Raw genomic sequence first — 16152 nt, 5'->3', positions numbered from 1 at the left:
ACAGCTATCCTGCTAGCTTTGACTTCAGCCAGGAGAGTTTCGGAGTTGCAAGCACTCATGGCTGTGGAACCTTATATTATTTTTCACCAAGATAGGGTGTCTTTAAGGACTAATCCTACTTTCATGCCTAAAGTGGTTTCCGAAGTGGCTTTAAATCAAACTATCCACCTGCCAACTTTTTTCACTAATCCTCAAAATAAGGGGGAAAGGATCTTGCATTCCTTGGATGTACACAGACAACTTCGTTTTTACCTGGACAGAACCAAGAACATCAGGAAAACAGAGCAACTGTTTGTTTCTTATGCTTCAAATTCCCAAGGTAAAGCCATTTCAAAACAGACCATTTCTAAATGGATTGCTCATGGAATCAGATTTTGTTACTCTCATCATGGAAAGCAAATCCGAGGAAAAATTAGGACTCACTCTACCAGAGCTGCTGCTACTTCAGCTGCCTTCCTCAGGGGAGTACCTACCAAGGACATTTTGGATGCTGCTACTTGGAGTTCGGTACATACTTTCTCTAAGCACTATGATCTACCTCTTTACTCTAAGTCTAGGACAGGCTTTGCTTCTGCAGTCTTGCAGGGCCTTCTAGCCGCCCCTCCTACTTTATGACCACCACCCATTTCTTCAGCTTTGGGATTCATCCCTACAGGGATGACTGCAACAGTGAAACACGATGAACATAGTACAGTTGTGTACACTTACCATAAATGTAGATGTTCGAGTGTCTTCACTGTTGCAGTCTGGGTTACCCTCCCTCCTGTCCCCTCTTATCCTTTTCATTAGTGTGGTTCCCTACTTTACCCTTCTTCTGAGGTGTATTTGGTACAGGGTATGGGGTTTGCCTCATTTTTGGACACCTGACATCTGGGGCAAGAAAAACTGGAGAACATGGCGTCGGCTGGCAGCTTTGTACTCGTGGCGCGCTGACGTCAGGGAGCATAGCTGAACAGCCGACGCCGGACCCAGACTTTGGGATTCTGACCGACCGAGGACTGCCTGCTGGCAGGGAGAACACCACAGTGATGACTGCAACAGTGAAGACACTCGAACATCTACATTTATGGTAAGTGTACACAACTGTACTTTATCCACACCCTGGAATTGGTCTGAAAGAAGTTATTTTGCAGCCTGGAAGTGTCCAGACTATGGGCTTATGCTTTCCCTATCAGCTTTCTGAATCTAAAAGTATTTCTATTTGACTTGCAGGTCCCACAGAGTCTATTGAGGCCATGGCCTCTGCTGTCGAGGGCTGACAAGCTCTTAGACACATGAACAGAGTGGTGGTTACCTGCTCCTATTTCCCACCATCAAGAAATCATGCTTGTGAGGGAGTGTAACATTGACTAATCTTTATGGCATTTTGTGATGGCATTTGGTATCCCAAGAGACACGAACCTCATAACTTGTTAAGTTGCAGCTCAAGTCCTCTGGATAGGGTACTCCAGACGTTAGTTTGTTTGCAGTGAGGGAAAAGCCTGATGTTCCCAAGTTCTTCTCATCTTGTCAGGACTTGAGAGAGTGAGTTATAAATGCATTCTCCCTAGACATGAAGTGTAATATTCCTTTCTGCCTTTCCCCCACTCACCATGCTCTTAATCTACTCGTGATATATATCATTTCTGGTCCACGATGTGATTTTGGATACTTCATCATCTGCTCTCTATAGAAATGATTCCAGGCCAGGAGGATGGCATTTTGTCTTGTTGCCAGTATAACAGCCTCCATTTCTGAGTAAGGCTTCTTACTTTTGGCAGACTGTAGAGGTTGTGGAGTTAGCAGGAACCTTCATTAGGTGTACTGTGTAGCCAGCTGTGAATGGTTTTCCATATTCACAGAACAATTTCTTCTGCATTCTTGGGGCTTCCAGGTGTTTGTGACTTCCTGTAGACATAGGTTTAATTTATGTTACATTATTCTGTGGTCATAGTCATGCTTCTGCGTATTTTTGCATCATGACATCATAGAAGGTAGAGCTATGGTTTAGCATGGGTGGATTAAGTAACTTCTAAGAGTGTGTGGGGGGGGGGGTCTGTCCATTCCCTGATGAAGAACCCATCTCCATTATAGGACTTTGTAACTTGAATTTTATTGCCTACAAGCCTCAAGTTGAGACTGCTGGTTTTTCAGATTTGACATTCTAGAAGATATTGCTCCTAGTTGCTTTTACGCCTACAAGTCGGCTGTGAGTTTGGTTTTATACAAAGATCATCTGTGGTCAGAAAAATTAGCATTTTCTTCTGAAGGGGTTTCAAAGCTCTTTACAGTAATATCCAGGATTATTATGTTTCCTCAAATAGTATGTCTACTTGGATTCATTCATTTATTTTTTTAAACACCTTTATTTGAATTATCACTTGTAACATAGGGAAATTTACATTCATGTAAAAGTAATCAAACTATATTAACATAAACATTATACTTCACATTTATTGTTATATATCATATAATCTAAGCAATATTGCATAAATTATTCAATTTCTGCTTTTTTAAACAAGAAACACCTTTATTAAAACATCACTTACTACATAGGCAGTCATACATTTATATAAATGAAAACAAATCGCACCAACACGATCCTAGTCACAAGCATTTTACATCACATTCCATACTGACACTCTCACTTGCAAACATTATACATCACTTATAATCTATCCAATCTTTCTCATTCAAACATTAGATAGCTCATTTAAGTCCTGACACCTTTTAGGCCTCATTCTTCCCTTGAATGTATTGTTCCCACAATTCCCATTTTTTCCTATGTAGATTTCTCCAACCCTTTTGTAAAGATCTCAATTCCAGTTCTATCTCTGTTACTATATTCACTACTTCCAGTATAGTTGGTTTAGATTTTGATTTCTATTTTCTAGTAATTGCTTTTTCGGCAGCCACCATTATTAGACAATTCCGATTCGGCATCATAGCTCAGATCATCAGACCAATCTGCCCACCCAACATCTCCGACAGTGCATCCCGCACAGAATCCTTAAAGTCCACCAACTCACCGCACTCTTAGAAATATGTTCCAGTTACCTCTTTCTTCTCCCTCACATCTCCAACACTTACTTGTCTGCCTGAGTAAAAATTATCTGGAATCTACTTGTTGCAAAATTGACTTGTTGTTCACAAGTGCCTTATCTGAACCTTTGGTTGTCTCCCATTGCTAGAAGTCCGATACCTATCCTACAAGTCTACCTAGCATAAACAAAAGCAATTGTTTCAGCCCCACAGGTTCCCTCACTTTGCTCTTTCTTCCTCATTAAGAAGATGACTTTGCCGTAGGATTTCTAGGAGTAACCAGTTTGGTCCTGACTTCTGTTGTCTCCTAGTAAATGAGCTGAGATAGGGTAAGAGGCATTATAGTACAAGGTCCTGTTCTTGCTAGTCCCCTTTGCTTTGGGGGATACATTATCTTTGGCTGAGATATCGATTTATTCATGTCCCATATGGAATCTTAACAGTTTCCTTTTTAATATATCCATTTGCTTATCCAAATAAAATGTTGGAAGATTTATTCTCAGGAAAGGGTATTTTTAGCAGGATTACTGTTTTCACAATTTTCGTCTTGGCTAAGAATGGTAGTTTTAGAGTTTCCATCTTTGTTAATTGTGGAGCACGGCTTCATAGAAAAGAAGTCCCATTCCATTTTAATGCTCGCACTTATCCATCACGATATGTGACCTCTCTGGCCTCTTGAAGCTTCCATGAATGCATTGATTGCAGTAGTAGTCTGCCATTTTTTCTTTGCTTGAGGACTTGTGATTTGGTATAGTTCACAACCTTTGCTGAAAAAGCAGGCAGCAAACGTATCTAATAGGACAGATTCTAGAGACAAATTCCTTTCATGTGCCAGACAGTGCCCCATGACACATGGCTGAACCAGCTTGACACTTGGTGTTCTGAGTCTCTAACATCAGTTCCCATTTGTTTGGAAGCATGAGGCCCAACACGTCCGTCACATTGTAAGTAACCGTGGTGTAAGAGGGGCAGTCCTATTTCACTCAATCTCAGAGGCATGAGGTCTAAGGTTAAACTATTCACACTAAAGTAGGCCAAAGGATCTGTGTACAACATTTTACACCATTTCAACAAATCCCTTCAGTTCTGCTTCCAACTCTGAGCTGTTAATGAGCTACTCCCTGTAAACAAGGGTACAGGATGTGATCCCTTCACTTCCATTTGTGTAATGCATGACTCTGAGCAAGTCGCTTAACCAGACAGTGCTCCTGGGTTGCCCCTAAAAAGGGAGTTGAGTCCAGTGAGGTTACTCTGTTAGCAAATAAATAAAATTAAAGGAAAAAGTTCTAAACTGAGCTATTTTATATATATATATATATATATATATATATGTATATATGTATATATATATATATATATATATATATATATATATATATATATATGTATATATGTATATGTATATATATATATATATATATATATATATATATATATATATACACACACACACACACACACACACACACACACACACACACACACGCGCGCGCACAAAACGCCATTCAGTAGAAGCGGTAATCTAAGAACAAAGCTACTGTGGGTTCAGAAAGCATTAAGGCCATTTAAGCAAGCTGGAAGACTTTGTTACCCTAAGACAGTGGGCCCTTCCTCCAGTCTGCATGAAGCCTTGTTACCATGGATTCAACATGGTTGGAAGATGAAGTGTCCATTGCAAGAATCTGCCCTGTAGCAGGTAAAGCAAATGGAAGCGGAAAACCCCACTGTCTTTGCTAGGACGGGCACTCAAGTAAAACCAGTCTGAATCCAATTTCAGAATCTGTATATGGCCTAAGAATTGGCTCACCACATCAATGGCTTTGTCTTCCCTGGGCAACAAACCAACACTGCATCAAGTGCAAAGCTTTCCCAGGGGATGCCCAAGCGGCAAGTGACTACAGTCCGGGGACTAGTGTATTAATAAACTAAAAGACCTTGAATGATCTTTCATACCCTCTTGTTCCCAATACCTAGCATAACCTCAGCATAAATCAATAAATTTGGATGTGACTTTTGCCCTAAGTGAGTTTACATCCTAGTACATGGAGTGTCCATGGAAGTGTTAGAGCTGTTTATATATTAATTCCCATTCCAACTGTTAACCCCTTCCCCAATAGCTAGGCATTTCAGATACTTTTAGTTAGCATCATGCATAGAAAAGTTGCCCAGAAAGTGAGCATACTTAGGATATAGCACACATAGAACATATATTTTAATAACATATCTGCAGCTCAGCTACCCCCCCCCCTCACACACACACACACACAAGTGGTCTGATAAACAAAGTACAACAAGCCTGGGCAAAGCCTTGGCATGTATGGTTGTGTAAGTAATGTCATGATTCAACCACCATGCCTGTATATATCACAAGTCCTGGATACTTAAGCCAACATAAGAATCATGTCAAATGTCCCTTAATGTGTTTCGTGTCCATTGACTAGTCTACATAATATTGGCACAAAGAGAGTTTAAGTGCGAAGAAAAAGAGCAACAGGAAATTGCCAGTATTGTTCTTGCAGGTAGATTCCTCATCCAATGAACTGTAACACACTTCTAAAATAAGATACAGCCATCCTTCCAGCTATTATGTTGCTAATGGGATCTCCAGCCATCCCAGCACATGCTAGGTATCCTCTTTTCACCAGTTTAGCCTGCATATTCCACCATTAAAATATGTTCATGACTTGATAAGGTTGGGACCCGAGACAGAAACCCACAGCCCTAACGATGTTTCCCTCCCATCCCCATATTTACCACATTAAGCTAGAGACAGTGCACAATTTGGTGTTTAAAGCTGAAGACCAAGCAAGTTCAACCAGTAGTTCATGTAAGAATGTCCTTCATTCATACTTTGCAGGTCAGGCAGACAATATGCCACAACATGCAGACAATGCACACCCTTAACGCTGTACATAGCAGTCAGTGTGACCATGCACTGTTATCCTAGAAATTCACCGGCTCCTGTTGCAAGGTCAGTAATGAAGAGGATAGTCCAGCTGATGACAGAATGCCAAAACCCTCAAGACCCAGCATTTCAGTTACCTCTGACATCACAAAGTTGATGTATTTGCTCCAGAAAGCATTCAGACTACAATATCTGTTTTAGTGGTGGGTCTGGGACACCAAATAGAATTTATTTGTATAACATCACACCATTCTCTGTTAAAATGTGTTTCTAACTGATATGCATTACTTTGTCTGAAGAAAAGTCACAAATATGGCAATGACAGACTGGAAAACAGGCAGACTGTAATGTCAGCTTGCAAAACTTCCTTAAGTCATTCAATTTTGTTGAGTGTTTTTAGGGGTGGATTTATAGGGAGAGCTTGAACAGTGGAACATTATTGCTTTTCTTCATCTCTGGGGATTTTGTAATAGTAGAAAGATGATGGTCCCCCTGCACTTCTGTGTCCAGAGTATTCTCTTATAGCGCTTACTCCCAGTGCTGGGCATAGTTCTTCCCCCATGGTTAAAGAACACTGCATAGGCTTTAGCTTCTGCTAACGGGTCAAACTTTACTTGCCTGCCTCTGAGTGAAACAGCTGAGCAGGCTGCTTCAGCTGCTGTGTAATTCGCATCACCCAGAAATCACTGAATAACTTCCACAAAAGATTTGTCACTGAAATTTACGTTTCTGTAATGTGATGCAGCCATGACTTGTGCACCAGGTAGTACCGGGACAGTTACAGGACATTTGGTCTTCTTCAGAGTCACTTTCCTGTTGTAATCCAAGAGGTGAAAAATAGTGTTTTGGTAAACTGGAGTTCCTCACCTTCAATAATTTCAGTATCTCTACATAAATGCCACTAGTAGACTGATGTATTAAAAGTTGTTCAGCCTGCTCCATTTGTGCAAATTGTCTGTCTTTGGTTCCATCCTGTTAGACGTCACGTGCCATTAATTGCATTGGACCACATGCTGAGGTGTGATTACTGCTCTTGACTTTCTACAGCATGCACTGACCGTTCTTAACATGACATCCAATTTGTCTTCCTGTTTGGCCATATTTTCTTTTAATTTTTTGGTTTCTTCTAGGATTGCCATAACCATTGCTGTCAGTATCATTGTGCGATTCTGGATATTTTGACTCCTATCTGCGTTTTCTAGGCTTCATATAGACTTTAAGCCACAAAGATAATTCTGCAAATAGCAATTGACAGGTCAAAACCAGCAATAAAAGTAATGGTTTGGTGACATGCTCAGATATTGTATTTCATCAGAGAGGTCATTTTAGCTCTGATAATTGTAAGAATGTCCCCTGGAATGGCAAGCACATCTACAAAACGGTTGTCATCCTATGTGCCCATACACCCCACAGCTGTATTTTTTTAGCTTATTTTATAAATTGTCTTTTTAAAAGAGACTGTACTGTATCCATGCAGTTTGCTTCACTCCATAGTTAAATTTACAGATGCATTTATAAAAAAAACTTCCTCACTTATGGTAACCTGATTAATTTTCCTGACACCTGACATTACATGCTGTGCTTTTTTTTTCTTATGTTCTAGACTTGTAGGCCTATTCACCAGAAGTCTTGCAGTTTTCAGTTTTCTCTCTGTGCTTTACTTAGTCCTGTTTACAGGCAACTGCAATCTCCCTTCATTTTCTTTAGTATTTCTGATTCTGTTCTTCTCTGTATCTGTACACACTTGAAGTATTGCTAAAAGTTATCCATTTTCATGTCCAGAAGCCTTTTTAACTGAGCAGTTAACATTCAGAAGTATCATTTATAATTGAATTAAATATATGTAAGGGGATTCTGTGAGAAAATTAAAAGAATTTGAGAAAAATAGAATTCTTAAGCAGAACTGGATTTACTCGATAGGGGACAGGCCCTACCTACAAACAACATTTGTGTTGTCTACTTTGTTCGTAACACCAAGTAAGAACAAGTATTCTCAAAAGTGCTACTGCTGTCTGATGCAAGGTGATGCAGACTTTAATGTGGGATGAGGAGGGAACTGGTGGATAGATACATTTGGAAGATGCATTTTTCTTTTCAGGAAAGATGTCTTTGGGGAAGCAGATATGATAAGGAAGAAATATTGAAAAGATGGAAATTTGCCCATTGTGAGTGAGTGGAGAACACACTTATATTTCTGGGTAAGGATGAGACATACAGGATAAGAGGAGTGGGGATTTAACAAATATCAGAAAATTTGAGGAGCACCGAGTACAGACAGACATAGCACTTTTGAACAGAAAAAGCAGTGAAAAGTTAAGTAGCTTGGTAGCAAAGGACAGGAAAATGGAAGATACTGAAGTCAGCTAGGGGAAAGAATCCATATATTTTGAGGTTTTAGGGATGTCAAGCTTTGTGATGTGTGCAGTTTTACTTTTAATGTGCAGTGTTTCTTTTCAGATGATGAAATTCGGCAAAATGAGGGCTTCAAAAATGTATCACTGGGTAATGTGCTGTCTGTAGCTTCTGCAGCCCAGAAGGAGAAACTGACTTTCCTTCTCGAAGAAGACAAGGTATGTTATCAGAACTTGTTGTGAGGCAGTACTAAGCTGACTCCTCCCTTTCCTTCATCTTACTGTCTGACTTTTTTGACAGGCTAGTTACCTAAAGCCTTCAAAGCAAATATGTTATCAGACTTTACTACTTTAGCGTTCTTTATCTTATAGCTCTGAAAGCAGACTGCATAACTGGAGATTCTTTTGTCATCAGGCATGTAGTCTGAACATTTTTTTTTTGTAGATCTGTTTTTTATTTAATCTGTAATAACACTGAATGTTTTTACGTTTTGGAAGAATGAAAGAAAGTACGCTTGCAGTAAAAATTATGTGAGAAACCATAGCATAATGTATTGCTTTCTGAAAAAAACTCAATTACTAGTATAGACAGATCTTTTGTTGAGGACTCTTGCAGTGGATACAATTTTTCAGACTGGTTTATCGGGTATTAGAAGTCTATTTGTAGACTAGCTATGTCCATGTTAATTAATGGAATTAACTTTGGCTTGCAGAATGAGAGGAATTTCCACATCTGCTATAATTGTTTTCGGATGTAACATCATATAGCTTGCATTCATTGCTAGTGCGACTCACTTCCTGTTGGTTGATCAGCACACCATGCATACTGTATTAAGTAGTAGTGAGTAATACAGTGACATACTGGAAATGTACTCTTCTTTTATCTTCACTGATATAGTTCTATTAGAGAAAGATAGTCTTTTACATCTGGTGTATTTTTTGAGAAGGTTGCAGAAACATTTGATGGAACCCTTACTTGCACAAGTAACTAAATGGGTTTGGCTGAGGTCCTCAACACATTTCTATATTACTGATAAGCTCAGCACAAAAAGTAAATGGTTATATTACTGTTTGGGTAAAATAGTGGTTAAATAAGGTTTAGGAAGTCCACATGGGAGGTCTTCTGTTAGAGTTTCTGCAAGTAATCTGTGATGTCTCTCATAGCTCTCTGTTTGGTCCTTTACTAAATGAGGTACTTTTCAGACTTGAAGGTAAGAAAGGAACTTTGGATTGCTAAATGTGCAGTTGACAGAAAACTCTGTAACGTAGATGCATCTTGTATAAATGTGGGACTACTACAAAAGGTTAGATAATAATCACACCTAAAGTAACATCAATGTCTCTTCTATGATCACCAAATTTAGATTTGGGGGGGGGGGACTGTGTTTAAGTACAAGACAGAGGGACAACAACAAAGACTAGAGTGCCAAATCATAGACTGATGAAAATAGTGGATAATGATTTCATCTTTGAAAAAAATGTTGCATGATAGGTTGCCCCACGGCACAGAGGAATAAAACCTCTAGTGTGCCCCCCTAATGACCCATGTTTGATTAGCAGAAGAGGTGCAGTAAGGGCTGGGATGGGGATGGGCGTGAGTGAGTGATGTTCTCAGCCATCCTTTGGTGGGGCGACTAGGCTCACTACACTAAAATAGCATTACAAATCTTGCAAGCTTCATGCTGCATAAGTGGTCTGCTGCTTAATCAGGAGGTTCTGCATGAGCAGATGTATGCATGCATGCACTCTCCCAAAGACTGCAGTTGCAGAGATTGCAAGGTTGCTGTTGTGCATCATGGGTTAGGCCACGCTCCTGGGCAGCAGTATGACTCTACCACAGCATTCTGATCCCCTCACTGTCTACTTATGTTGGCTGGTGTGAGCCCAGAGTGGCTAAGTAAACCCAGTAAATGAGGAGAGGAGGTAGTGGCAGGTTATGGTCTCCTACATGGAGGAAGTAAACAAAAATATTGCCATATGATCCAGAAAGCTTGGAGAGTTGCTGTGTCACTTAAAGCCATATTTAGTCAGAACAATGAAATTACAGTTGCTGTCTCTTTCATTCGTCTGACATGTCACAGTCTGACACTTAATGCAGCTGCAGAACTACATGTAAGATGCAGTTGTAAAGGTTCAAAGAATCTGCACAAAATGGAAACAATGGGTTAGAAAACAAAGCTTACTCAGATACAGTATATAGGTCAGGCATACTTTTATCAACCTGAGGAGAACTTGTGAATTATAATGAATAAGGCCAACAAAAAAAAAAACACTGACTGATGGCAATACCAGACAACTTTATTAAAAACGTTTAGCAGTTTAGTCTTAAATTACTAAAGACATCTCAGAACAAAATCAATAGTAAGATACAAGCAGTGAAAATGTTTTATTTTATATGTAGGTCAGGCATATTTTTACCAACCAGAGAAGAAGTTGTAGGCAATAAAGAGTTGAAGGGATTTATCTGGGAGGGAAAGCAGGCAAGAATTAAATGGGATACGACGATCCTCCCAATAGATCTAGGTGGTTTGGGATTACTTGATTTGAAGGTGTATTTTACAGCTAGCTACACAGTTAAAGCTCATATGCATTCACAAACGAAGGCTTGTAGCTCAAAGTGGAAAGGGATGATGATGAAGTGGGGGTGGGGGAGTTCAAGAAATAAGGAGAGAGTGGGATTTTGGATGAAGATCCCTTAAGGAGGCGAATAACCACCTTATAGAATATTATATTCATAAAGTTGCAGAAATTATTCCAAGAACTAAGTCATCATGGGAGTAGAGAAAGGAGATTTTGCCAATAGGGATGACTGCAAGTAGGGGTACAGACAATAGGCAAGAGGGGGCTACACTTTTCTGGAGAAAACTGGCAAAGGAACAAAGTTATTGGGAACAAATAAGACAGGGAAAGGTAACAGAGTGGGATGAGGACAAAAAGAACCTTGGAACTGCAGGTTAGAGACTGCCTTCCTTATCACTGGTTGATATCACAGTATAGGCAAAGGGAAGGGGATAGGGGAGTTCTGAGTGAAAGATCTGCTGTAGTTGAGATTGAATGTAGAACAGAAACTGATGTTAAAAAGGGAATAATTAATAGGGCATATCAAATATTGCTCAACTATAAGAATCAGAGTAGATTAGGAAAGATTGGGAAGACATACTGGAAAAGCAATTTATAAGGGAACAGTGGGAGGACATAATTATGGCACCCTAGTATGCAACAAAGTCTAGAAGGTTTAGGAGTGGCTTGGAAGTGTTTGCATAGGTATTTTTATACCCTAAGCAGACTTGAAAGACTTTTTCTCAGGTGGATAGCAAATGTTGGAGGTGTGATGGGGACCGAAAGAGGTAACTGAAAATGTTTCTTGTGAGTGTTATGAGTTGGCAGATTTTAAAAATTCCCTACAGACTACTCTTGTCAGAAAATATTGGGAGAACACATGGCCATAACTAAGGAAATTATTCTTTTGAGCTGGGACACAGGGTCTAAATTGTTTAAATGTAGTAAAGCCTTGTTAAAGTTAATGCTGTTGGCTGCCAAGAAAGCAATTACTAGAAAATGGAAATCAAAATCTAAACCAACTGTTTTCGAACTGAAGTAGTAAATAAAATAAGAGATAAAAGAACTGAAGTAGTAAATAAAATAAGGGATAAAAGAACTGGAAAAGGAATATTAAGGAAAGGAACAAATGTCATAGAAATAAATGGAATTTGAGGGAACAATACATGCATAATGTTCAGGAGGAAGAGGAGTGAGGTTTAAGGGAAGGCAGGAATTGAGCAAATTAAGTGATGTTGGACTGAAATACTGTTGGAAAGAAAGAAAACGTGTGCAAATAGGAAAAAGTTAATGGGCAGGATTCACGAAGGCTTGCACGGAGTCTAAGAGTAGTGTAAGACTCCATGCAGCCTTCGCGATCCAGGAACAGCCCAAAGTCCATGTAAGAGACCAGCTAAAACGTCTCTTACACGGAGTGGGCGTGGATAAGCTAATCACCTCACTTGCAGCTGAATAGCATGCAAATGAGGTTGATTAGCGATCCAGGAAGCCCAAAGCAGCCCGTGTAAAAGCCGTTTTAGCTGCAGAAATGTACTCAGTTGACAACTGAGTAAGTTTCTGCAAAAAACACAATGGAGCCATGTCAGCTCCAAATAAAGGGTGCATATGTGTCAGGCAGCTTGCCAATGGCCAAATATGTGGCCATTGGCAAGGTACCCCCATGCAAATATGAGAAATAAATAATTTTTTTTTTGGCGATCGCCGGTGTTTAAATGCAGCGCAGCCCCGCGCAAACGGGCTGCGCTATATAAAACATAAAAATGAAGGTTATAAACCCACAAATGTGGGTTTTATGCAATACATGGATTTACAATGCAGGGACCAGCAGACCAAAAACAACATGGCCACCGTGTAGTGGTTGCTAAGGGGGGAAGCTGAGTCTAAGAGATGTAACTAAGCATTAGTAGGCAATCTGATGCAAATGAGTGTTAGGATACTGAATTCCACTGTCACATAGTAAATGAGCACACTCTGAGTAGTGTAAGAGTTACATAAGGGGGAGGAACAGAGTAGGAGATAGGTGACATCACAGGGAGGAATGGCAGAAAGAAATGCAGTTCATTGGAGGTCAGAGTTACATGACAGATGTCAGACACATATCATGGAAAGAGGAGTGACACAACAAAAGCATGGGAAAGTCAAGAAATGGAAGGTGTACACTGTTGTCTACACCAAAGTTTCTTGCTTGGCATGCATACGCACGTGTGCGCGCCATGAAGCGCGAGTAAGACGGTGTGCGTGCGTGTAAGGCAGACTGAGCATGTGGGAGTGTGTTGGTAGATGTTTAACACTGTTTGCGCTGGTGTGCGCGCGTGTAGGGCAGACTGAGCATGTGGGAGCCTGTTGGCAGACTTGTAAGACTGTTTGCGCGGATGTGCGCGCGTTTTAACCCGAATAAGCAGATTCTGAACCGTGTAAGCATGTGTGCGTGCGTGTAAGCCACTGTGAGCGTGTTTCTGCTAGTATGCACGCTGCTCCCCCCCTGAGGAAACAGAAAGGAAAAAGGAAGCAAAAGAATTAGTAGGAAGCTAGCAGGGAATACTGCTGAAGCTAGCAGGTGAAAACAATTAGAAGCAGGCAATTAGACAGGCAGAATAGTAGCTTAGCCCAACACTTTAAATTCTGCAAACAGCAGTGCAAGATGTTTCTCTCAAGAGACACTGCAAGACAGGAGTAAACTATTAGAAGTGAAAACTGAAAAAGCTGAACTCAGAGCAGAAATGTTAGGGGCTGCCATAGCTGTCATAATGAGACATGGGCGACTTGCTGAGGGTGGTGACAATGCAGATGGTGCCAGACAACCCACAGTGAAGAGACGGAGAAGAGTGTACAGGCCCAGGGTCACCTACCATGGGTTACATGAGCTGGAGATAGTAGAGCACTATAGAGTGGACAGGGACCTCCTGCAGCAAATAGTGGAGCTGTGCAGGCCACGCCTCACACACAGAACCAACAGAGGGGAACCCATCCCAGTGGAAACGAAGGTATGTGTTGGCCTAAGAATAGTAGCAACAGGTACCTTCCAGAGACCAACTGGTGATATGATGGGGATATCACAGGCATCAGCCTCCAGGGTACTGCACCAGTTCCTGGATGCCATGTTAGCACATGTCGGTGATCATGTATATTTCCCCAATGCCCGTGAGGTATTGGCCAGCAATATGCGTCTCTTCCAGCAAATAGCGGAATACCCTGAGGTAGTGGGTGCAATAGACTGCACGCACATACGCATCAAAGCACCAGCCGGTGATCGGGGTAGGGCCTACATTAACCGCAAGGGCTTACCCTCCATCAACTGCCAGGTCGTGTGTGATGCCCAGGGCATAATAATGAATGTGTGTGCTGGCTGCCCTGGGAGCTACCATGATTCCCACATCTGGCATTTGACGCAGCTGTACCAGACATTTGCCAATGGGGCATCCCACACGGACACCTAGTGGGGGATGCAGGTTATGCACTGGAGCCGTGGCTGATGACACCCATCAGAAACGCACACACACCTGAACAGGAACGCCATAATGAGGCACACGCACAAACACGTAATGTAATAGAGCGTGTGTTTGGGCTGCTCAAGTCACGGTTCCGATGTCTGGACACATCTGGTGGAGCCCTGCAGTACACACCAACTACATGTACCCAAATTGTCATGGTATGTGCTATGCTACATAATATGATCTTGCGAAAACAGCTGCAGCAGAACCAGCATAGGGCTGGGCCAAACAGCCCCCCACCATTGCCAAGGCCATCACAGGCAGAGCGTGACTCGGAGGAGGAACAACCTGAGCCTGTAGGCAGAAGGAGGCGTGCCCAGTATACCCTGGCCTTGGCAAAGAGGCAACGCATAGCACATACATTGGCTCAGTAGGAACCCTGGGAATGATGCCCCCTCTGACTCACTCAAATAATAACAGGGATGCCTATAATGACATGACCTGCTCACAAACATGTACAGGGAGTGTAATATGTGCATCCGACAGAGGCAGCCCTGCAGCACCACCTGAGGCATGAATGCCATGTGTTAAGTAATGTAACACCATGTACTATATGCACACCTGAGGACCGTGACTAACATCCTACCCTCACCAAGCATCATGCCACAATATGACAATGAGATGATCAAGTGCAATAATTGGCTGAAGTATTGCAGTTAGTCAAAGGGGATCCAATGTGTGCCAGCCTGGGATGACATGCTGAGCATGACATGATGCTCCACCTGCTAGGACTGGCGTGCACCTATCAGTGCGGGCCGTATGGATACTGGCAAAGGCTGTGGTTACCCACAGTGTGCCCTGAATAGGTAAGGCTCAAAACACAAACCTACCTCCATAGGTATCAGAAGGGATAAGAACCTAGATGTAATGCTACCCAATGCCAGAAGTCTAAACAGCAAGATGCATGCAGTCTAAACTCACCCAGTATGGAGAATGTTGATATCTGTGCTGTAACAGAAAACTGGGTCAAGGCTCACAACAGCACCCTAACACTACCAGGTTACACCTCATACTGTGCTGTACAGCCTCAAAACATGGAACAAGCTACAAAAGGAGGGTGACTAGCAATAATTGTCAAGGATAACCACACCCCCATGTTGGTACCACAACAAGAAGCAGCATGGACTAGCCATGGTCAGGTAACAGTGGCTAAAACTGCCCCCCAGTTTATAGCCTGCTACAGACTACCATCCCAACACCAGGAACTGCACCTGGCCTATGTTGGAATACATGAATATATCAAGTCCTCCAAACCACATTATATTGGGTGACTGAAAATATCCAGACATAGACTGGGAGCATTATACTAGCTCCAACACTGTAGGACAAAAGTTCATAGAATCCATAAACCAAAATGCCCAGGAAAAACGTACCACTCCCACAAGAGGGGTAAGCATACTGGATGTGATAATCAGCAACATGGCTACTGGATGGCAAGATGAGAAGTGTATTGCTCACTGGTAAGACCAGACCACAGAGTAATCACAGTGGATATACACATCCTGACCACAGTCCCTGGCCAGAAAACCACGGTGAAAAACATGTGTAAAGCAAAATTTGCACTCCTCCAAACTGATGTGGAATCCATTAAAGGTCCTGTGCAGGTGCAAAATATGGGCCACACCTCAGAACCTGTTATACAGGCATTCCATGAACACTGCCAGGAATGCTTGGATTATGCAATCCTAAATTAAAACAAGACACAATGCCATACACACAGGCATCTGGCATGGTGGACACCAGCCATAACCAAACCATGCAAGAGAATGAGGAAGCTACTACATGATAGAGCAAACATAAAAAAAGAAGTAATCACTGATCAGTA

At 41.6% G+C, this 16152-nt stretch overlaps 1 protein-coding gene across 1 annotated transcript in view; it reads left to right on the top strand.

Moving 5' to 3' along the window:
• DPP3 (dipeptidyl peptidase 3) overlaps positions 1–16152 on the top strand; it is a gene marked incomplete in the record, with an annotated part of 784135 nt that overhangs the window by 495642 nt on the left and 272341 nt on the right. The window contains 1 exon segment of the mRNA XM_044078218.1: positions 8384–8496. Within this exon segment, the coding sequence (XP_043934153.1) occupies positions 8384–8496 (113 nt within the window).

The sequence above is a fragment of the Protopterus annectens genome, chromosome 7.part0 (assembly GCF_019279795.1).
Source record: "Protopterus annectens isolate FY-2018-M chromosome 7.part0, PAN1.0, whole genome shotgun sequence".
Taxonomy (NCBI): Eukaryota; Metazoa; Chordata; order Ceratodontiformes; family Protopteridae; genus Protopterus; species Protopterus annectens.
Note: the sequence above shows the minus strand (reverse complement) of the source record. Positions and strands in the feature narration are given on the sequence as shown.